Genomic DNA, 23,582 nt, shown 5'->3' with positions numbered 1-23,582 from the left:
ATAATGTGAATACTGGCCTGAGAGATGACATTGATATAAGAACACTATATATTGAATCTTTTAGGACTTTTAAAAGGGATAAGATTGCTGCTGAGCAAATCTCTTATCATTTATCCTTATCATCAAAGCAAAGCCTTTCAAGAAAGAAAACAGAAAATACTTCTTTATCTAAAAGAGAAAGCAGTCAATCTTATTTAAATTAATAATTTTAAATTTGAGGTCAAGAGTGAAAGGTATTAAGAGAAGTGAAGTTATGTTGAGTGAATACAGATCAATTATGATTTCATTCAATCACAGACTAGAATAACTGAATGGCTTCTTACTACTCTAAGAATCCTCCCTTAATGATTTCTTTGACAGTAATGGAGACACTTCTTTGTCATAATAAACATTTCATTTTTCATATCCCATTTGAATCTTTTAGATGTCCTTTCCATGGTTCCAAAGTTGTTGTGCAAGTATACAGAGTTTGCAGTTGTAAATAAGCAGTAAAAAGGGGAGGAGGAAACCTATAATTATTAAAGGAGGCAAGTTAGAGCTGTGATAATGTGATAAGTAATAGGTTCTTGATTGCAAAGTATTGTTTCCATGTGTGACAAGATTGTATCATAAGTGCATAGATTATTTTTCCTGAGTTCTCAATTGGTCCAACTCATAGTACTGGTTTAAATTCAGCTGGAACAGGGACTGAATCCTGTGCTGTTGACATCAATTAGATCAATATCTGCTATCCAACCAACCAGCCCCACCAAGGAATTGCAGCTGCTATTGCAACATACACTATTAGGTGCATTTTGTAGTCTGGAGTTTAATAGTGAGTAGAGTGGTTCTTTCTTGATTATATGTTTTATTTGGGATCTGTCTCTTGATTCAATTTTAAAAATATAAGCCGTAGGTATTAAGTTCCCCTGGAGCAGTGTTTTGTACAGCAATAAGATGATGCAATTTTCTAGGTCTGTAGATTGGAAGGAGCAAAATGGCCTTTAGTAGAGTTATATGCTTTTCTTGTCTGATGTGGGAGTTTCAGGAGAGTTTAAGGGTTACTAAAGATCATACCTGCAATAAATATCGTTGGTTGCAAATTCTGTCAGATCAAATGGATTGGTTGGAGTGACAGTTAGAGGCAATGAGGAATTGACAAGAGCTATGGGGTGTGATGGATGGTAGTTATAGGAAGGGAGAAAATCCGCAGGTGCAGTCAGGTAGATGGGTTAACTCCAAGAAAGGTAGGAGAGGTAGGTGGGTAGTATAGGTGTCTTCCGTGGCTATCCCTATTCCAAACAAGTATGCTGTTTTGGAAAATGGAGGGGGTGATGGATTTTCAGGGGAATGTAGCATGAACAGCCAAGTTTCTGGTATCAAGACCTGCTTTAATATAATGAGGCTTCAAAGTTTGTGAGAAGATTTGTAACTCGGGTGCTCGTTGTTGTGGTTCTGTTTGCCGAGCTGGGAATTTGTATTGCAGATGTTTCGTCCCTTGTCTAGGTGACATCCTCAGTGCTTGGGAGCCTCCTGTGAAGCGCTTCTGTGATCTTTCCTCCGCCATTTGTAGTGGTTTGAATCTGCCGCTTCCGGTTGTCAGTTCCAGCTGTCCGTTGCAGTGGCCGGTATATTGGGTCCAGGTCGATGTGCTTATTGATTGAATCTGTGGATGAGTGCCATGCCACTAGGAATTCCCTGGCTGTTCTCTGTTTGGCTTGTCCTATAATAGTAGTGTTGTCCCAGTCAAATTCATGTTGCTTGTCATCTGCGTGAGTGGCTACTAAGGATAGCTGGTCATGTCATTTCGTGGCTACACCAACTAGCCACGGAACGACACGACTCGCTATCCTTAGTAGCCACACACGCAGATGACAAACAGCATGACTTCGACTGGGACAACACTATTATTATAGGACAAGCCAAACAGAGAACAGCCAGGGAATTCCTAGAGGCATGGCACTCATCCACAGATTCAATCACTAAGCACATCGACCTGGACCCAATGTACCAACCACTGCAACGGACAGCTGGAACTGACAACCGGAAGCGGCAGATTCAAACCACTACAAATGCCGGAGGAAAGATCACAGAAGCGCTTCACAGGAGGCTCCCAAGCACTGAGAATGTCACCTAGACAGGGACAAAACGTCTGCAACACAAATTCCCAGCTCGGTGAACAGAACCACAATAATGAGGCTTACATCAAGTTCCAAGTGATCGATTGTGTTAGGTGACTCTCTAGTCAGGGGCACAGACAGACTTTCTGCGGGAACCAGCGAAAAATCAGAATGGTGTGTGCCAGGATCAAGGATGTCTCAGATGGTGCAGAATGTTTTCAAAGCCGAGAGGGACCAAGAGGAGGTCATGGTACACATTCCTATCAACGATGTGGGAAGGGAAAGGATGAGATTCTGAAGGGAGAATATGGAAAGTTAGGCATGAATTTAAAAAGGAGGTCCTCAAAGGTAGTAATGTCTGGATTACCCCCAGTGCTATGAGCTAGTGAGGGCAGGAATAGGAGGATACAGCAAGTGTGTGCATGGTTGAAGAGCTGGTGTATGGGAGAAGGATTCATATTTTTGGATCATTGGAATCTCTTCTGAGGTAGACGTAACGTGTACAAGAAGGATGGATTGCACCTAAATTGGAAGGGGACTAATATAATGGTAGTGAGATTTGCTTAGAGCTGCTTGGGAGGATTTAAACTAATAAGGAGGTCGGGGTGGGAGTGGGACCCAAGGAAATACTGAGAAAATATATCAATCTGAGACTGGTACAGTTGAGAAAAGAAGTGAGTCAAACAGTCAGAGCAGGCAGGAACAAAGCAGAGAACAAGGTGGGACTGATAAATTAAACTGCATTTATTTCAATGCAAGAGGCCTAACAGGGAAGGCAGATGAACTCGGGGCATGATTAGGAACATCGGACTGGGACATCATAGCAATTACAGAAACATGGCTCAGGGATGGACAGGACTGGCAACTTAATGTTCTAGGATACAAATGCTACAGGAAGGATAGAAAGGGAGGCAAGAGTGGAGGGGAGTGGCATTAGGGATAAGGGATAGCATTACAGCTGTACTTAGGGAGGATATTCCAGAAAACACATCCAAAGAAGTTATTTGGGTGGAACTGAGAAATAAGAAAGGGATGATCACCTTATTGGGATTGTATTATAAGACCCCCTAATAGTCAATGGGAAATTGAGAAACAAATTTGTAAGGAGATTTCAGTTATCTGTAAGAATCATAGTGTGGTTATGGTAGGGAATCTTAACTTTCCAAACATAGACTGGGATTGCTAGAATGTTAAGGGTTTAGATTGAGAGGAATTTAAGTGTGTACAAGAAAATTTTGAGTCAGTATGTGATGTACCTGTTAGAGAAGGTGCAAAACTTCACCTCCTCTTAGGAAGTAAGGCAATGCAAGTAACTGATGTGTCAGTGGGGGAGAACCCTGGGGCCAGCAACCATAATTCTATTAATTTTAAAATAGTGATGGAAAATGATAGGCCAGATCTAAGTTCTAAATTGGAGGAAGGCTAATTTTGATAATATTTGGCAAGAGCTTTCAAAAGCTGATTGGGTGCAGATGTTTGCAGGTAAAGGGACGGCTGGAAAATGGGATGCCTTCAGAAATAAATAACGAGAGTCCAAAGACAGTATATTCCAGTTAGGGTGAAAGGAAAAGCTGGTAGGTGTAGGTGTAGAAATTGAGGGTTTGGTTAAGAAAAAGAAGGAACCATATACCAGGTATAGTCAGGAGAGATCGAGTGAATCCTTGGAAGAGTTTAAAGGCAGCAGGAATATACTTAAGAGGGAAATCAGGAGAGCAAAAAGGAGACATGAGATAGCTTTGGCAAATAGAGTTAAGGGGAATCCAAAGGGTTTTTACAAATACATTAAGGACAAAAGGGTAACTAGGGAGCAAATAGGAACCCTCAAAGATCAGCAAGGCAGCCTTTGTGTGGAGCCGCAGTAGGTGGGGAAGATATTAAATGAGTATTTTGCATCAGTGTTTACTGTGGAGAAGGACATGGAAGATATAGAATGTGGGCAAATAGATGGTGACATCTCAAATGTCCATATTATAGAGGAGAAAGTGCTGGATGTCTTGAAATGCATAAAAGTCAATAAATCCCCAGGACCTGATCAGGTGTACCCTGGAGCTCTGTGGGAATCTAGGGAGGTGATTGCTGGGTCCCTTGCTGAGATATTTGTATCATCAATTGTCACATGTGAGGTGGCAAAGACTGGAGGTTGGCTAACGTGATATCATTATTTAAGAAAGCTGGTAAGGACAAGCCAGGGAATTATAGACCAGTGAGTCTGACATCGGTGGTGGGGAAGTTGTTGGAGGGAGTCCTGAGGGACAGGACTTACACGTATTTGGAAAGGCAAGGACTGATTAGGGATAGGCTTTGTGCATGGGAAATCATATCTCATGAACTTGATTGAGTTTTTTGAAAAAGTAACAAAGAAAATTGATGAGGGCAGAGCAGTAGATGTGATCTATATGGACTTCAGTAAGACGTTCGACATGGTTCCCCATGGGAGACTGGTTAGCAAGGTTAGATCTCAGGGAATACAAGTAGAACATGCCATTTGGATACAGAACTGGCTTGGAGGTAGAAGACAGTGGGTGGTGGTGGAAGCTTGTTTTTCATACTGGAGGCCTGTGACCAGTGGAGTGCCACAAGGATCGATGCTGGGTCCACTAATTTTCATCATTTATATAAATGATTTGGATGTGAGCATAAGAGGTATAGTAAGTTTGCAGATGATGCTAATATTTGAGGTGTAGTGGACAGAGAAGAAGGTTACCTCTGATTACAACAGGATCTTGATCAGATGGGCCAATGGGCTGAGGATTGGCAGATGGGGTTTAATTTAGATAAATGTGAGATGCTGCATTTTGGGAAAGCAAATCTTAGCAGGACTTATACGCTTAATAGTAAGGTCCTCGGGAGTGTTGCTGAACAAAGAGACCTTGGAGGTGCAGGTTCGCAGCTCCTTTAAAGTAGTTACAGGTAGATAAGATAGTGAAGAAGGCGTTTGATATGCTTTCCTTTATTGGTCACAGCACTGAGTATAGTAGTTGGGAGGTCATGTTGCAGCTGTACAGGAGATTGGTTAGGCCACTTTTGGAATATTTGCATGCAATTCTGGACTGCTTTCTACTGGAAGGATGTTGTGAAACTTGAAAGGGTTCAGAAAAGATTTAAGGTTTAGAGAGGCTGAACAGGCTAGGGCTATTTTCCCTGGAGCGTCGAAGGCTGAGGGGTGACCTTATGGGGGTTTATAAAATCATGAGGGACATGATAGGATAAATAGACAAAGTCTTTTCCCTGGAGTGGGGAGTCCAAAACTAGAGGGCCTAGGCTTAGAGTGAGAGGGGAAAGATCTAAAAGGGAACTATGGGGCTATGTTTTCACAGAGGGTGGTGGTGTATGGAATGAGCTGCCAGAGGAAGTGGTGGAGGCTGGTACAATTGCAACATTTAAAAGGCATCTGGATGGGTATATGAATGGGAAAAATTTAGAGGGAGTCAAGAGTGTGGTGCTGGAAGAGCACCGCAGATCAAGCAGCATCCAAGGAGCAGGAAAATCGACGTTTCAGGCAAAAGTCCTTCATTAGGAATGATAGAGGGATATGGGCCAACTGCTGGTAAATGTGACTAGATTAGGTTGGGATATCTGGTCGGCATGGACGAGTTGGACTGAAGGTTCTGTTTCTGTGCTGCACATCTCTATGACTCTATAATAAGTGATGCTAACAGCTGCAATGTCTTTCCATCATATGCTTACAATCACGGAACCTTGATTTATAATCGAACAGGTAACAATGAAAAGGTCTCCTTGTTTCACCATTCAATGCAACGGATCATTCAACAAACTTTCGCTATGCAGGAATACCACAGCTCAGTACAAGACATCACGGCCAATTAGAAATGGGGAGAGTCCAGTTCCTGTGTGTCACAAAGTGGGGCGGGACCAATTGTATTGTTTCCCTGAGCAGGGCGGGGCTAGTTCAGCAGTGTCACGCGGTAGGGCGGGGCCAATGCATTATCGTCACACCGCGGGATGGTCCATTTCCTCTCTGAGACGAAGCGAGGCGGGGCCAAATCCCCATGTGTCATGGAATAGGACTCGTTTCGGGTATCACAAAGCGGGGCGGGGCCAGTTTTTTTAAAAGTGTGTCAGTGTTAGGCGCGCCGGTTGTCAGTTTCACAAAGTTAGGTGGGGCTTGTTCTTTTGTGTCACGTGACCGTGCTGGCGGTTGGTGGTCTGAGTGCATGCGCCAGACTCGCGATCATGGAGGATCTTGGAGGCTCGCGTCCTATGGCAAACCTCGATCACCCCCCCAACAGTCGGCTTTTTCTGGTCATCAGCAAATCGACATCGGAGGAGGTGATCCGAGAGAACTTTTCTTTCTTCGGTGAGATCCAGGACATTTGGGTTGTTCGGGACAAACAGAGCAAAGATCACAAGGGCATTGCGTACGTGAAGTTCGCCAAATCCTCGCAGGCCTGTAGGGCAATGGAGGAGATGCACGGCAAGGCCTTAACGGAGGACACCAAACCCATCAAGGTATGTTCCAGCTGCCACCTTCATTTCTGCTCAGTATGGAGCTGTCTTTCGACCCTGACAGCACCTGGTCATGGGCCCAAGTGAATGAGACGGGAAGGACGCTGTTTGCATCTCTCTGCGATCGGATATAGCACGTTGATAACGGCCTTCTGAGGCTTGTTTGTAAAACCTCGAGATTTTATGTTGCAGCCAAAGCCGGTTAGACTCAATTTGCTGTCGAGTTGGAATGCATTATTCCACAGTATTGATTCCGTTATTTTAATGAGAACGAAATTATATTTCCAATGGAGAGAAAATAAAGGCGAGGGGTTTATCAAAGGAACTTAGATGAGAACGAAGCCGATCGTCATGAGAAACTGAGAACCTAACTTAGATAAACGAGGGACAATATTTTAAACAGTTGCGTGGGTTTGCTCTGGGTGCTCCGGTTTTCTCCCACAATCCAAAGTTGTGCAGGTGAGGTGAATTGGCCATGCTAAATTGCACATAGTGTTCACGAACGTGTAGCTTAGTCAGGGGTAAATGTAGGGTAGGGGAATGGGTCTGGGTGGGTTACTCTTCAGAGGGTCGCTGTGGACTGGTTGGGCCGAAGGGCCTGTCTCTGTACTGTAGGATTCTAATTCTAATTTCATTGTACTAAGTGATGGAAATAATCATATTCTGGATTAGTGGTGCTGGAAGAGCACAGCAGTTTAGGCAGCATCCAAGGAGCTTCGAAATCGACGTTTTGGGCAAAAGCCCTTCATCAGGAATATTCCCGAAACGTCGATTTCGAAGCTCCTTGGATGCTGCCTGAACTGCTGTGCTCTTCCAGCACCACTAATCCAGAATCTGGTTTCCAGCATCTGCAGTCATTGTTTTTACCTGATGGAAATAATCAGCCGGCCCAATGAAATCTGTGGAGGGGGAGAATCTTGAGTTGAGTATGACTTTTCATAACAGAAGTAGCACCTAAGCCATAACTCATTATGATGAGACCTGATCAGTTTTCCAGCCTTAACATGGTCAATGATTGGGAGAGGGTTAGAGAAGCTTTGCTTTACTATACACCTTTCTGAACTCCATACTGAGTCAGAGATGAGATTTTATTTTTGAGGGTTGAGAGATTTGGAACTCTGCATCACAGTGCTGGGGGTGGAGTCACTGAACATTACGCACTAAAAATCAGATGTTTGGGGGTAGATAGAAATATGGAGTTCAAAACACATACAGATCAACAGTGGCAGGGCATGCCCTTTTTCTGCTCCTTTTCCATGTGTTTGTATGAACTGTGATCACTAACTCTAATATGAAATAGCTTAATCCCTAGTTGTTTCCACAGTGTTGTTGTTCTAGGAAAATTGCAGGAAATCATGATACACACTCCTCTTCCATTACCTATGCTAGTTATATTTGCCAAGCCATTGGAAGCTGAAAGTCTACTTACCAGTTAATACATAAAATAATAAAATTATTGTTCATTCTCTGTCCAAATATTACTACATTTAGGGGGCCTATAAGTTTATTTCTATTAATGTTTGCTTTTTTTGCCTCATAATGCCAATTTACCTGAGTCTGCAGAGATGAAGACCACTTGTGTTGAGCTGGAATCTTCAGACTCATAGTCTGAGGCCATCCCTCCTTCATACATTAAGCCATATTCCTGCGAAGAAGCCATTTCAAGATGCTACTTTTCTAACTTGCTAGCTCCAGAAAATCTGATTGTGTTGGTAATGCATTTTACCTTTGCTCCAATCTGGCACCATACCATGGCAAACTGTTGTAGAAATGTTGTATCTGTGCTCCAGCTGTGGAATTTCTTGTAATGGTGGGGTTTTTTTCTGTCCTTTGCTCCCCTTATGCGGTCCACTGCCTTTTTCATTGATCCAGTCTGCATTTTTTCTTGATGTTGAGTCTCCTCAAAATCCCATGCTGTTTAGTAGTTTGACGTATGCTTTCATAATTCCTGTCTATCATCTTGAACTGTGCATGACCATCCATCTTCCCTCCCAGCCTGTTGGGGTGGCCTCTTCCTGAAACACAATGATCTGGTCTCACCAGGCTCTAGCTTCTCTGTGTCAGTCTTTCTCAGAATAAGGACCTGAGAACTGAAACCAGCTCTCACTGATTGCCTCCATCCTGGTTGTTACAATGAGTTGCAATTACATATTTCAAGGAGAATGCTGGATTACTCCTACCTACTTAAATTCTCTGTACACCTATGCATATGAAGATATAGAAAGTCGAAATTTTTAACTGGACTGTTAAGAAAAGGCACTGGAAGTGTCACAAATTTAATTCCGGATGTGCCTGCACGGCTTTGTCACTTTACCCACACGTTGATAGGTACAACTTTGTTGTTTTAGCAGTTAGCTACTGAATATGTCTCAGCTGTCATAAAAAAGTAAGTAATGTATTGCAATATCAAAACAGGTGCTCAGTTGCAGCTTTCTATATAGAATCTCACAATACAGAAGAGGCCGTTCTGTCCATAATGCCTATATTGCCAAAAATAATACCTGCACTAATCCCACTTTTCCACAATAGGCTCTTAGTGGTTTAAGAAAAGGTCAGAAATTGGAGTATCACAGAATTGTTTTAGTGCACAGAAGGAAGCTATTCAGCCCATCAAATGTGTGCCAGTGCTTGAAATCAGTCACTTATTTGGTTGCATTCTCCTATCATTTCCCCACTATTGTGCACATTGTTCATTTTCAAATAGCCATCTAATTCCTTTTTAAATACTTTGATTAAAAGTCTCCTTCAGACTCTCTGACTGCAGTGTATCAAGTGTTTCTTGGGGTTTTTTCTGCTTTAAAATGTAATTTTTCTTGGAAAAGACTTAAAAAGGAGAAACAAATCATAATTCAAAATATTCTCTAATTCAACAGAGAAGTTGAAATAGATGTGTGAACATCATCCCATGACCACATGAGCTGTTCAAAAAATAAACTAATTTTGTACAAATGAAGATTTCATAATGAGTCTTCTAGCTTTTTTTTCCATAGAAGATTTCAAAATTTACGGGAGTCTCTACTCAGTTAAGGAAATTATTTTATCACTTTTGCTATTACAGTAGTACTATTCAACTCCTTATTTATAGAAAACACATTGCATTTCTCTTACCAATATGCTTACTCTTTTAGAGTTCTGGATTTTAAAGGCACGACCTGTACTTTACAGTTTGTCTTCCGAGCAGTTTGTTTAAAAAAAAAACTGCAGACGCTGGAGTTCTGAAACAAAAACAAATTAGTGGAGAAACACAGCAGGTCTGGCAGAATCTGTGGGAAGAAAGCAGAGTTAATGGTTCAAGCCCAGTGACAGAAATTCTGATGAGTGCTTCATGAAGACATTTCACCACCATTTTCTCAAGGGCAGTTTAGATTAGATTAGATTCCCTACAGGCCATTAGGCCCAACAAGTCCACACCAACCCTCCGAAGAGTAACCCACCTAGACCCATCTCCCTCTGACTAATGCACCTAACACTATGGGCAATTTTGCATGGCCAATTCACCTGACCCGCATATCTTTGGACAGTGGGAGGAAACCGGAGCACCCGGAGGAAACCCACGTAGACACGGGGAGAATGTGCAAACTCCACACAGTCACCTGAGGCTGGAATTGAACCTAGGACTCTGGTGCTGAGAGGCAGCAGTGCTAACCACTGTGCCATCCCTAAAGGGATGGGCAACCAAATGGTGACACCCACGTTCCACAAGTGAATAAATAAAACAAGATTTTGGACAGCGTTCTTCCATTGGAATCTCAATTTTGGTTTATCCAAGAATATTTTCAAGATTTATGCTTAAAATCTTGCCATTTCTGCATTTTCCATGTGATATGTTGAAATAAGTGCTCTAAGGACAGGAAAAAATAATAAAAATAACAGCTCATAGAGTTTTTTTTTCACACGTCTCTCACATTTGCTAATTTAAAAATAATTCAGGGATGTGAGTATTGCTGACTAGATCAATATTTATTGCCCATCTTCAATTTCCCTTGAGAAAATGATATGATGGAAGACAAGGGAGCAGATGTTGGGAGTCTTGGCAAAAATTTAAGTCCTCTGTACTCCTAGATGAGGTGCCAGCAGACAGGATGGCTGGTAATGTTGTCCCATTACCTTTTCAAAAAAAGGAAGAAGGGATCAGTGAGACCATTCAGGGTAACCTTGGGGGTCAGAAAGTTATTAGAATTCTGAGGGACACAATATATTTGCACGTGGAGTGAGACCAATTAATCGGAGATAGTCAGCATGGGTTTGTTAAGGGACAGTCGTGTTTAACAAATTTTGAGGAGCCAGCAACCAGGAGAATTGATAGGTTAATGCATTTGACCTAGTCTACATGTATGTTAGTAAGGCTTTTGATAAGGTTGTGAATGAATGATGTGCATGACGTGCTCAGGAAAATGAGTCTTTGGCAACCAGGGTAATGTACTATATGGTGGACAGATCGGTGGCAAATGGATTTCAACCTAGAAAATTGAGGAAGGCACATGGGGAATGCTGAGAGGGCAAGGGATTACACAATGTTAGTACCCTGGAAAGTACTGATGATCAAAGGGACCTTCGTGTTCACAGATCCTTGATTGTAACAGGACAGGTAGATAAGTTGGTTAAAAAGATCTGTGGGACACCTGTCTTTATTAGCTGAAGCAGAATGCAGGAATAAAGAGCTTATGCTGGAATGGTATAAAATTCTGGTTGGGTCACAACTGTTGCACTGCATGCAGTTCTTGTTATCACATTATGGGAAGATGTGATTGAACTAGAGAGGGTGCAGAGGAAATTTACCAGGAGATTGTGTGGGTGAGAGCATCTGAGCTACAAGGAAATATTGGATAGACAGATATTGTTTTCTTGGAACAGTGAAGATATTGTGTATTACATGTGGCATGGTGAGGATGGATGAGAAGGTGCATTTTCTTGTTAGTAGGCGGGTCAGTACCCAAAGACCATAGATTTAAGGTAAAAGACCAAGAGAAGAGTTGAGGAGAAATATTTTCACCCGAGGGATTATGGGAGTAAGGAACTTGTTTCCATGTAATTTTGTGGTTGTAACGTCTAAACTGTGTTTAGATATTCACACATTGTTATAATTTCCGAGGCTATGGGCCATAGACTGGAAACTGGATTAGTGTAGTCAGATCTTTGTTAATCAGTGTGGATACGATGAGCTGATTGACCTCCTGTGCTGTAAACATCTGTGAGGTCAAGCTTGAATGTTGGACATGGACTGCTTCAATATCTGAGGAGTATTGAATGGTGCCGAATATTGTGCAATCATCAACAAACCATCCCAGTCCTTTGATCTTGTGGAGCATTGGTCATTGAGCAGCTGCAGATGGTTGGCAGATGCTTGGAGTGTATGTACTTGCCAGGCTCTAGATTCTAGTGAGGCTTTTTTTTCCAGCCAGGAAATATTGCTTCTTGTGTGCTTTAATACTGAGAAGTAAAGAATTGCTGTAACTTGAGCTTAATCTTGTTAAGTTTTTATTTCGAGTTATTTTACATAAATGCACTTCCAAACTTAAAACTGGTTCAGTCTGCTCCAAAATATAGGAGCATAAGTGAAACCCCAGTTAATGCACATCCTATGAATACAGTTTAACGCTGAATTAATGATTACTGGCATCAATCCTTCTACCTCTGTTGTAATATGAAAGAAGAGGTTGATTAAAAATAATTAGTGACAAGGGGCTTGTGGTGCAGGATAGTATCCCTACATCTGGGCTAGACAGCTCTGGTTCAAGTTTCACCTGCTCCAGAAGTGCATGTCCACAACAAATAAATATACATTGGTCAGTGTCTGTGCATTCTGAAGACTGCCCACACAATATACGCACTCAGATCTGAGTTAAGAAACTAGAAATTAAATAGATATATGCTTGTACAGAAAAATTAAGGTTTTTTTCAGGGTCATTACAAGCTTAGTAGAACGATAATACAACACTAACACCAGCCAAAAGTCCTACAATAGCAAATGACACAATGTAAAGCACAAGGAGCAAACCTCTGGGCACACAAAGGAACCTTCGGGAAACTGAGAACTAAAGGCACGGGAACATGTTACAACAAAGCATATGGAGTTTTAGATAGTCATAGAGATGTAGCCTAGGAACAGACCCTTCAGTCCAATTTGTCCATGCTGACCAGATATCCTAAATTAATCTAGTCCCATTTGCTAGCATTTGGTACATATCCCTCTCAACCTTACCTATCTACATAACCATCCAGATACTTTTTTAAAATGTTGTTATTGTACCAGCCTCCTCCACTTTCTCTGGCAGCTCATTCCATACACACACCATCATCTGCATGGAAACATTGCCCCTTAGGTCCGTTTTAAATCTTTTCCCTCTTGCCTTAAACCTATGCAGGCTACTTTTGGACTTCCCCCACCTCCGGGAAAAGAACTTATCTATTTACTCTATCCAAACCCCCCATGATTTTATAAATCTCTATAAGGCTACTCCTCAGCCTCTGATGCTCCAGGGAAAATAATCCCAGCCTCTTCAGCCTCTCCTTATAGCTCAAACCCTCCCACCCTGGCAATATCCTTGTAAATCTTTTTGGAACCTTTTCAAGTTTCACAACATCTTTCCTATAGCAGGGAGACCAGAATTGTACCTAACCAGTGTCCTGTACAGCTGCAACATGACCTCCCCAACTTGGGTAAGCACACCAAACACCATCTTCACTATTCTGCCTACCTGAGGTTCCACTTTCAAGGATCTATGAACTTGCGCTCCAAGGCCTCTTTGTTCAGTAACCCTGATTTGCCTTTCCAAAATGCAGTACCTCACATTTATCTAAATTAAACTCCCATGTTCAGGCATGGAGCTTTCATTAAACAAAGATTTGAATAAGTTCAAAAAATTTAATATAAACTATCTGTTCGCTAGATTGCTGGACGTAGGAAAAAACTAAGGCCATTCTTCAGTAACAGCCAACAAATTACTGTTGCCATTGTTCTTGAAATTAACAGCACTACATCACTGCAATTACATAACTTTCTATTCTAATCTTAGTGACGTAAAGCCTTAATTTAGCAGCAAATTTAATGCAACAAAGTACATGAACTTCCAGTATCTGACACTCATAGATTCTTTTGTTTGGCCAGTTCGTTGTCTTCCTTGATAAATTTCAGACATTGTTTCACTTTGTTCAATGAAATAATGTACTTTTCTGGTCTTAAATAGTTGAAGGCATTGTACATTCTGTGTATTCTGACTTTGGCTCTGCATGTCTAAACAAAGCCAAATCAAACATTGTAATTGTTTAATTTTAATTTCATGCCCTACTAGAACTAAAAACACTAAGTATTCTTGAGGGATCTTAATTAAATTGCTATTTTCAGAGGGGAAGAGTAGCTGCAGAATAATGAGGGCGGATAGATTTCTGATCCAAATAATAGTGTATATAATCCATTTTATCAATATTTTTATAGATATTTTTATTAGAAATTTAACATTTTTACAAGTTTACAAAAATAAACAAAACTCTCAAATATAAACATTGATATGCAATTAAATCAAATATACAATAACCAAAATTTAACAAAAGAATAAAAAAAACCGAAAAAAAAACAAAACGCAACTATCTACTAATCTAACCTACAACTAACCAGAGTGTATATTTAAGTCTCTTACATGCTCGGAATGTGTTAACATCAGATGTAATAAAACCCGTATTCGTGCGGGATTCCTCTCCTAAGGGGCCCCGGACCAGCCAGGTTTGTAATCTCAATTAAATAAAAGCCCTTGTTAGGATAGCCGAGATATCTGTATTTATATAATTCAAAAAGGGCTGCCATATTTTATAAAATAATTCGGTCTTTCGGTGCATCATATTTGTAAGGAAGTCAAGGGGAATACATTCCATAATTAATCTGTGCCTATTTGAAAGTCCAGGGGGGCCCTCAGCCACCCAGTTCACCAAAATATTTTTCCTTGCACAGAAAGAAAGAATAGAAAATAGTTTCTTCCCGTACATGTTCAAGGAGGGAAAGTTCGAAAAGCCCAAAAGGAGAGATACAGGGTCCACTTTAATTTCCGTTCCTAAAATTTCTGTCAGGGTACTTGCTACTTTAGTCCAATATCTACGGATCTTATGACAGGTCCATAGGCAATGTACAAGAGTGCCCACCTCCCATTTTGCATTTGGGATACATTGGAGATGCTCCTGCCTTAAATTTTGCCAGTCAAACCAGTGCTATATGAGCCGTATGAAGTATCTTCAGCTGGATAGCCTGGGTTCTGTTACAGATAGTAATTCTTCTAGCGTTTTCCCAAATATCATTCCACGTTTCTATAGAGATTTCTAGTCCCAAATCCTGATCCCATGTTTTAAGCAGATTATCCATATCTCCTGATATTTCATCATGTAGTAAATTATAAATAGTACTGATGGAAGATACCCCCACTGGTCGTAGGACACTACATTCTCTATCTGATTTATAAAAACTATCTAATAACGTAGTCTTCTTCTGTATATAATCTCGAATTTGGAAGTATCGAAAGAGGTCTCCATTAGCTAATCCGCATTTCTGACGCAGCTGTTCAAAAGACATCAGGACCCCATCCTTAAATAGGTCCCCTAAACATGAGATACCCCTGGATCTCCAGAGTTTAAAAGTGGCATCTGTAAACCCCGGTTGGAATCCCCATGCTCCCACTATCGGTGCATAGGGGGTTGTTTTATGTGAATTGCCCTCATTTTGCCGCATTATATTCCAAGCCTTAATTGTGTTTAGTATTATAGGGTTTTTACAGTGATCTGTAATGATTTTCCTCTTGTCTGAAAATAAACGGTTAATAAGTGGGTATTTTACTTGAGAGGCCTCGATGTCCAACCAGATTGATTGTGGATCAGACAAGACCCAATCAGCTATGTAACTTAATAGGGAACTTAATTGATATTTCCTAAAATCTGGGAAGTCCAATCCTCCCCTTGTCTGTGGAAGCTGTAGCTTCTTCAGCTTAATGAGGGGCCGTCTATGATTCCAGATAAAGGAATCCAGCCAGCCATATAATTTACGTAGAGCCGTCCTCGGCAGCATCACCGGAAGCATTCTCATAGGATATAGAAGACGGGGCAGCTCATTCATTTTGATTAGTGCTATTCTATCCAACCAGGAAATTGGAAGGTCTCCCCATCGCTGGAGGTCCTGTCTTATCGTTTCCAGTAAATGCACAAAATTAGCCTTATACAACTGACCAAATACTGGGGTAATAAAAATGCCTAAATATAAGAAACCCTCCAGGGACTAACGAAAGGGAAAAAGGGATCCGTCCACTAAGTGGGGTGTCATAGCAAGGCCACCCATTGGCATAGCCTCCGATTTTGAAAAATTAATTTTATAGCCTGAGAATGCGCTAAATGTATTAATAACTTGGATTAGGCGAGGTACGGACATCAGAGGATTACTGAGGAATAGAAGAACATCATCTGCATAAAGGGTAATTTTATGTTTACCTGTACCAATCCTCGGGGCCGTTATATTAGGATCAGCTCGTATAGCTTCTGCTAGTGGTTCAATTATTAGCGTAAATAACAATGGCGAGAGGGGGCATCCCTGACGGCAGCCTCTACCCACACTGAAGCTATCCGAACCTAACCCATTGGTAACCACAACTGCTTTGGGATCACTATACAATGTTGAGACCCATTTGGTAAACACCTGTCCAACGCCAAACCTTTCCAATGTGTAAAACAAATATGACCATTCAACCCTATCAAATGCCTTTTCCGCGTCTAATGAAAATACTACTCCTGGTATCTTTCCCTGATGACAGGCTTGAATCATATTCAAAACCCTTCTAATATTATTGGTTGATCTATGGCCCTTAATAAACCCCGTCTGATCCTCCTTTATAATATGTGGCAGTACCCTTTCTAGTCTCAGTGCTAACTTTTTAGAAAGGATTTTAAAATCTACATTTAGCAAGGATACTGGTTTATATGATGTATAATCTTCTGGATCCTTCTCTTTTTTAAGGATAAGAGAGATATTTGCCTCTTTCAGCGAAGGCGGGAGACAGCCCTGACTATATGCATAGTTATACATGTCCATAAGTGGACCAGCCAATATTTCTGTAAATTCTTTATAGAATTGAAAACCATCTGGGCCCGGTGCCTTACCACTCTGAAGTTGCCTAATTTCATCAGGTATTTCTTGGACTGTTAGAGGAGCACTTAGGACCGATACCTGTTCCGGAGTTAGGCCTGGAAGGGTCCTATCTTCGCAATCCTGCGATTTATATAACTGAGAATAAAATTCTCTAAAGATCGCATTAATCTTTTTATGATCATGAGTCAGAATGCCCGTACTTTCCTTGATCGATGTAATAATCTGAGGGGCCTTTTTTTTCTTTGCAAGAAATGCTAAGTATCTACCCGGTTTGTCGCCATATTGATATAACCTTTGTTTTGCAAATAATATTTCCCTCTTAGCCGTTTGAGTAAGCGTAGTGTTTAGAGTTGTCCTAAGAGCCGTAATCCTTTGCAATTTAATAATAGAAGGTCTATCAGTGTATGCTGTTTCAGCTGCTTTTAAGCGAGCTTCAAGCAGACGCTGTTGTTCTCCCTTCAATTTCTTCTGGGTCGCTGAGTAGGAGATGATCAAACCTTGCGTGTAAGCTTTGATGGTCTCCCACATCATTGATGGGTTGCTAGCTGTACCTGAATTAATTTCTAAAAAAGTTTTAAATTCTTGAGAGAAGTACTTTACAAATTTACTATCTTTCATTAGGAAGGGGTCCATACGCCAATGCCGAGGGGATGTCCCATTGTTCCTCGCCTTAGTTTCCATATATACAGCAGCGTGATCGGAACTTGCTATACTACCTATTTTACAGGATGATATAGAATTTTAAAAAATCGAGGGGGCAAAAAACATATCAATTCTAGTATGACATTTATGTGGATTGGAGTAGAAAGAAAAATCTCTGCCCTGTGGGATGAAGACATCTCCATACATCTTCTAATCCTAATTCTTTGTTCAGATCCATCAATTGTCTAGATCTGAGAGATACTCCTGCAGTACTCTTGGGAATCCTATCTATTTCCGGATCCATAATACAATTAAAGTCTCCCCCTATAATTGTATGACGGGCACCAAAAGCCATCAATTTTGAAAAGGCTTCCGTTATAAATTTAAAGGGGTGTGCCGGGGGGCAGTACAAATTTAAAATCCCATATTCCTCTCCATTTATGAGGGCTTTAATCAAAATATATCGTCCAGATTCGTCTTTTATCTGCTTTAGGATTTTGAAAGGGAAATTCTTCCGAACAAGAATAACAACTCCCCTGCTTTTTGAGCTAAAAGAAGAAAAAAAGGCCTGATCAAATCCACCCTGTCGTAATTTCAAGTGTTCTTTATCCGACGGGTGTGTCTCCTGTAAGAGAGCTATATCAACTCCTTCCTCCTTAAGATTTGATAATATTTTCTTCCTTTTGACTGACGAATTACTCCCCTTGACATTCCAGGTGCACCACTTAACCGACTGATCAACCATAATCATCTGGGCAAATCCGAGACCCCTCGGGAGGGGAAACCCCATCCAGAACATCCCGAGCATAGAGCATATAAAATTTACAAAAATAAAGCCTCTCTAATACACTCACACCAATACAATAAAAAACTATGTCTAAATAAAAAAAAATATAAAACGTATCTAAGTGGAGATTTTCCCCCTTGTTCCCAGGGGGTGTCACTTCCTCTCCAAAAGTCCATCATATCCTCTCCCAACCAATGCCCACCCTTGACCCAGGCACTCCTCAATAAAATGAGCAGAATTCAGATATAATACAAAGCTAGAGTTAACAGTGAGCACCCTACCCCCACCCATACCAACACCTGGATATATTTGGTAATGTTAATACCATATATAAACATTTTAACTATAAAATTACAACCTCAACAAATAATAATTAAATATACTAATACAAAATAACAAGGGAGAAACAACCCTGCTCCTAGAGACAGAGGTAAAATTGAATAAGGTAACCACCTCCCCCCACCAACATTAACCAAATCCCCTAGCATACATACATACATATACATACATCCCACATATATACATAAAATAATAAAAGAAAACAACCTCGGGGGGGGGGGGAGAAAATCAAATCCCTCTCCCCACCCCCCCCATGATGATAATATCAGTAAAGTAAGAAAAAAAAGGGGGGTATATAAACCAAAGTGGGGGGAAAGGCAAACCAACATCCATTATGTCTTACAGTTTATCTAAGAGAGTCCAAGAATTCCGTAGCCTTTTCTGGCGATCCGAAGTTATACACGGATCCTTCATGGTTAAAGCGTAGCGTCGCTGGGTAGCGTAAAGAGTACTGAATATTTAAGTCCCTTAAACGCGCCTTCGCCTCATCGAATGCCTTCCTCTTTCGGACCAGAGCTGGGGAAAAGTCCTGGAATAACATGATCTTGGATCCTTTATAAATCATAGCTTGGGGGTCTTTTCCAAGATTTCTAGAGGCTTCTAGGAGTATCTGCCTCTCCTTGTAGCTCTGCAGCCGGAACAGGACCGGGCGTGGGCGCTGGTTCGAGCCGGGCCAGCGTATTGCGACCCGGTAGGCCCGTTCTACCCTTACCTGGCCTGATCCAGCCTCCAGATTTAAAAGCTGTGGCAGCCACTGCTGGAGGAATGCTGTAAGCTGGCCTTCCTCTTCCCGTTCGGGAAGGCCCAGTAAACGAATATTTTTTCGGCGACCTCGATAATCAATGTAATTCTCTAAGGTCCGGACTCACTGTTCGAGAGTCCGGACCCGATCCACGGCCGATTGCTCTGTAGTTTCGGAGGTCGCGGCCTTTAGCTCCGCCCCTCCGACTCGGCGCTCGATTTCTTTAATGTCTCGGTCGTGCTTCTGCAGCGCGGCCAAGAGTGCGTCCCATCGATTTTGGGAATCCTCGATAAAAGCATCGATCTTCGTATCCAGCTTGGAGATCATCTCCACAAGGCTTGTCACTGTAGGTAAGTCCCCCGGGGCGGCTGTGGACGCCTCTGCTGCAGCTGGAGAGGGTGGGGGAGGGGTTCCTGCTTGCTGAGAGCTGCGGACTCCCTTCCCTTTGGTCATTTTTGCTAAATATTAGATTGTTTAAATGTAATACTAAGCAACTAATTAAATTAAACAGCTATTATGAATGATTTGGTGAGTGTGATGGGGGTGGGTGACCCACTTTACCCAAGTCTTGTGAAGAGCACTATAGACTCGCTGGGTCGCCGCCATCTTGGATCCCTATCAATATTTTTAATCAAAGTTCTTGTTAGCATTCCCAACATTCCTAAATGCAGTTCCTTAGCTTCTATAATCAAAATTACAAATGCCTGTTTGAAGTTGTGATGGTGAAAGGTTAGGAAGCTTTTTGGTGTCAGCATTTTAAATGGTTTGCTCAGGACCTACACTGTTACATATTTGCATGTTTTCTTGATTCTAAAATAATTTAGTGATACACTTGGCTAATTGATGAGCGAGCTCTTTCATGTTTAGCATATAAGTACAGGGTGGTTACTTATGATATACAGTACTGTTATGCGAAAGTCTTTCAGATAAAACAATGTTCATAGAATAATAGAATCCCTATGGTGTGGAAGCAGGCTATTCTGCCAGAGTCTGCACTGACCCCCCGAAGAGTGTCCCATTCAGACCCACCACTACATTTTCCATGGCTGATCCACCTAGTCTGCACATCCCAGGACACTGTAGATAATTTAGCATGGATAATCCACCTAACCTGCACATCTTTGTACTGAGAGGAAACTGAGTACCTGGAGGAAACCCATGCAGACATGGGGAGAATGTGCAAACTGCACACAGACTGTAGTCCAAGGGTGGAATCAAACTCTGGCCCCTGGTGTTGAGGCAGCAGTACTAACCACTATGCTCTGCATCATGTAATAATTGCTGATGAACTAGTGATTAATGAAGTAATGGGCTTGATTTGCTGAGGAGTGACATTTCACACAGATTGGCACTCCAGTTTTATTTTAAATAGGTTTTTTTGTAGCATAGAAGTTGCAAGATGCTCCATTTTCACTGCAATCAACTGCTTAAAATTTAAACGTTGTGAGACCCACATTGCTAACTAATAAAGTGTGATGTCAAGGTGCTGGTATGGAAGTGGTGTGGTAGGGTTCCAGATGGGTAAGGGAATAGAGTGCCAGTTGGTGAGGGATTTGTGTACTAGAGTAGGATGCCAGTTGAATAGGGGATAGGTTGCTAGGATCGAAGGTAAGTAGGATGCCAGGTGGGCCTGATGCTATGTGGGTAGGGTGCAACTTAGCAAGATAAGTGATACAGTGCTTCACGTAGGTCAGGAAGGATGGAAGAAATTGGTTCCTGTGGGAGTACAATGATCCAGGGGAGATTATGTCCCCCTATTTTTTTCCTGCTGTTGTATGGACCTCTGAGTTCCATGCGTGGCTGCAGTTCCTGCAACCTGATGTCCACGCATCCATTTTCTGATTGGGATGCATGGGCCCTCCGAATGACTGTCTCCCTAGGGGTGTTGAGCCAGGTCATTAGGGAGTCTGCATGTGTGTTGGAAGCATCGCCAAGTCAGGATCAATGTGAGGTATGGTGACAAGCATCAGGTCAGTTTAATAATACTCAGGAGTTAAGACTGTATTCCATCCTCTTAAGTATTACTCAGGAACTATTTTATTTTTGTAGGAACCCTCAAGGTCTCTGATTTTTAAATGGTGACTTTGGAAGATTCTAGGCACAAAGGAATTGCCTGACAGAAAATTCAGTTTCCTGGGTAATTCTTTCAGAATGTGCTATAATGGGGATTCTGCAGGGTTCCTTTGCAAAATTCATTTCTGCATTGAAATAATGACTGTGATTAGTAGAACATCTAGGCCAATGCTTTTAAAGGAAATCAATCTATAACAAAGGTATATGCCGTGAGTTTCAATTTGCCACAAATTGCTCACTTTGCATTATTCACCTTTTTAATTTGAAGAAATAACCCGTTTAACCATTAGCCTCCCCATTGCATATCTCAATTTGCTAAGTTTACATTATGAGAACACAGCCATTTAGGTTTTAGTTCAGATTGTGGAGATGCTTTTAATGAAATGTATTAATGGATTTTGGAAGCCAACACACTGTGTCCAAAGGAAAATAATATGTAGAATATAGCTGTTAATTTTCCCAGACATTTCTGTAATATTTTAATTTTTATTTATGTCTTTCTGTATTGCAAATTTAATTGAACCAATAATTTGAGGTCCCAGATAATCCATTGATGTTGTTGCACCAATATCAATTTGTCTTTCCAATACAATATAAAACAATAGTTAGTGTTTGTAATGAGATATGCAGGCTCAGCAATTTGAGGTATAGTATTTTGGGAGTTGTCTAAATTTTCTGTTTTTAAAACAATAGGTCTTCATTGCACAGTCTAGAGGATCTGGCAGCCACCGTGATGTTGAAGATGAAGAGTTGACTAGAATTTTTGTCATGATTCCAAAATCCTATACAGAAGATGATCTAAGGGAAAACTTTAAGGTACACTTGTCCACACATGATCTTCTTAACTCCAGTACTTCCTAATGAATTTTTAGTTTCAAAATGTATTTAAATTTGTCTCTTGCAGACAAATTTTAACAGCACTTGTCACAGGTAACTTTTTTTTGTGAAAGGTGTCATTAAGAAATAACATTTGGAATGTTTGTATAGATTGTACATTTGGTGACGGGTTATGGGAGGGATTAGAGAGAGTAGAAAAGGGGAGGTACTGGGATAAATAAATTGCAGCAGAGCAAGGGAAAAAGCAGAAATGGCATATTTGAAGGGATGAAAGCAAGGGAAAAGATGAGGAAGGGTAGGTTTAACCAGGTCCCTAAGTAAGTTCCCACTGTGGGTTTACATTACATTAGCAAAACATTATACCCATATCTGAGCATAACCTAAACAACACCTTGTTAAGCTGAAAGTTAAAGCTAGACAATAAAAGACTCAGATGTGTGCAAGTGGGAACCAGAGCTATGGATCTAAGGATGGAATACCTAATGAACAGCCAGATGCAGCATGGAGTCTGAGGAGGGATAGACAGTTGATAGGCCAAAGTTGTAGTCAGTGTGATGGGTTGGAGTGTGTCTATTTTAACGCAAGAAGTATCAGGAATAAGGGTGATGAACTTCGAGAATGGATCAGTACTTGGAACAATGATGTTGTAGCCATTACGGAGACTTGGATATTGCAGGGGCAGGAATGGTTGTTGGATATTCCAGGGTTTGAATGTTTTAAAAAGGAATAGAGGGAGAGGTAAGAGGTGGGGACTGGCATTGCCAATCAAGGATAATATAACAGCTGTAGAAAGGGAGGTTGTAGAGGAGGGTTTGTCCACAGATTCCGTGTAGGTGGAAGTCTGAAACAGGAAACGAGCAGTCACTTCATTGGGGGTTTTCTACAGATTCTTCTCCCCGCATTGAAAAGAAACTGAGACACCAAGGAACACATTCATAGACAGATTTTGGAAAGGCGCAGAAGTAACAGGGTTGCTGTCATGGGTGACTTTAACTTCCCCAATATTAATTGGAAGCATCTTAATTTTTGTCAGGTGTGCCCGGAAAGGATTTCCTGAGTCAATATGTAGATAAGCTGTCTAGAGGGGAAGACATATTTGATTTGGTGTTTGACAACGAATCAGGCCTGGTATCTGATCTCTTAACGGGAGAGCATTTCAGTGATAGTGATCACAACTCCCTGACCTTTACTATTCTCATGAAGAGGGATTGGAGCAGACAAGTATGGGAAAGTATTGAATCGGTGGGGTGGGGTGGGGGGGCAGACGGGCGATGGGCAAGGGGATTACAATGCTATTAGGCAGTGACTAGGGCACCTAAATTGGGAACAGATGTTCTCAGGGAAATGCACAACAGAAATGTGGAGGTTGTTTAGGGAGCATATGCTGATAGTGCTGTACAGGTTTGTCCCACTGAGGCAAGGAAGGGATGGTAGGGTGAAGGAACCGTGTGTGACATGGGATGTAGAACATTTAGTCAA

The 23,582-nt window shown here is 41.4% G+C and overlaps 1 protein-coding gene across 2 annotated transcripts in view; it reads left to right on the top strand.

Annotated features, from left to right (window-relative positions):
* The first annotated feature begins 6,218 nt into the window (after positions 1-6,218).
* rbm45 (RNA binding motif protein 45) overlaps positions 6,219-23,582 on the top strand; it is a 109,601-nt gene continuing 92,237 nt past the window's right edge. Inside the window, exons 1-2 of one of the 2 annotated variants that reach the window (XR_015757662.1) lie at positions 6,219-6,569; positions 21,960-22,082. Coding sequence is in view for 1 of the 2 variants with exons in the window: in XM_043693528.2 (XP_043549463.1) it covers positions 6,294-6,569; positions 21,960-22,082 (399 nt within the window). In the remaining variant the exon portion in view is untranslated. The remainder of the gene's footprint in view (positions 6,570-21,959; positions 22,083-23,582) is intronic. The other variant, XM_043693528.2, reaches the window with a different exon arrangement.

This window comes from Chiloscyllium plagiosum, unplaced genomic scaffold (genome assembly GCF_037043375.1).
Source record: "Chiloscyllium plagiosum isolate Xiang-an unplaced genomic scaffold, Cpla_swu_hap1 HiC_scaffold_7, whole genome shotgun sequence".
NCBI lineage: Eukaryota > Metazoa > Chordata > Chondrichthyes > Orectolobiformes > Hemiscylliidae > Chiloscyllium > Chiloscyllium plagiosum.
The sequence above is the reverse complement of the archived record's forward strand: the minus strand, read 5'-3'. Positions and strand labels throughout refer to the sequence as shown.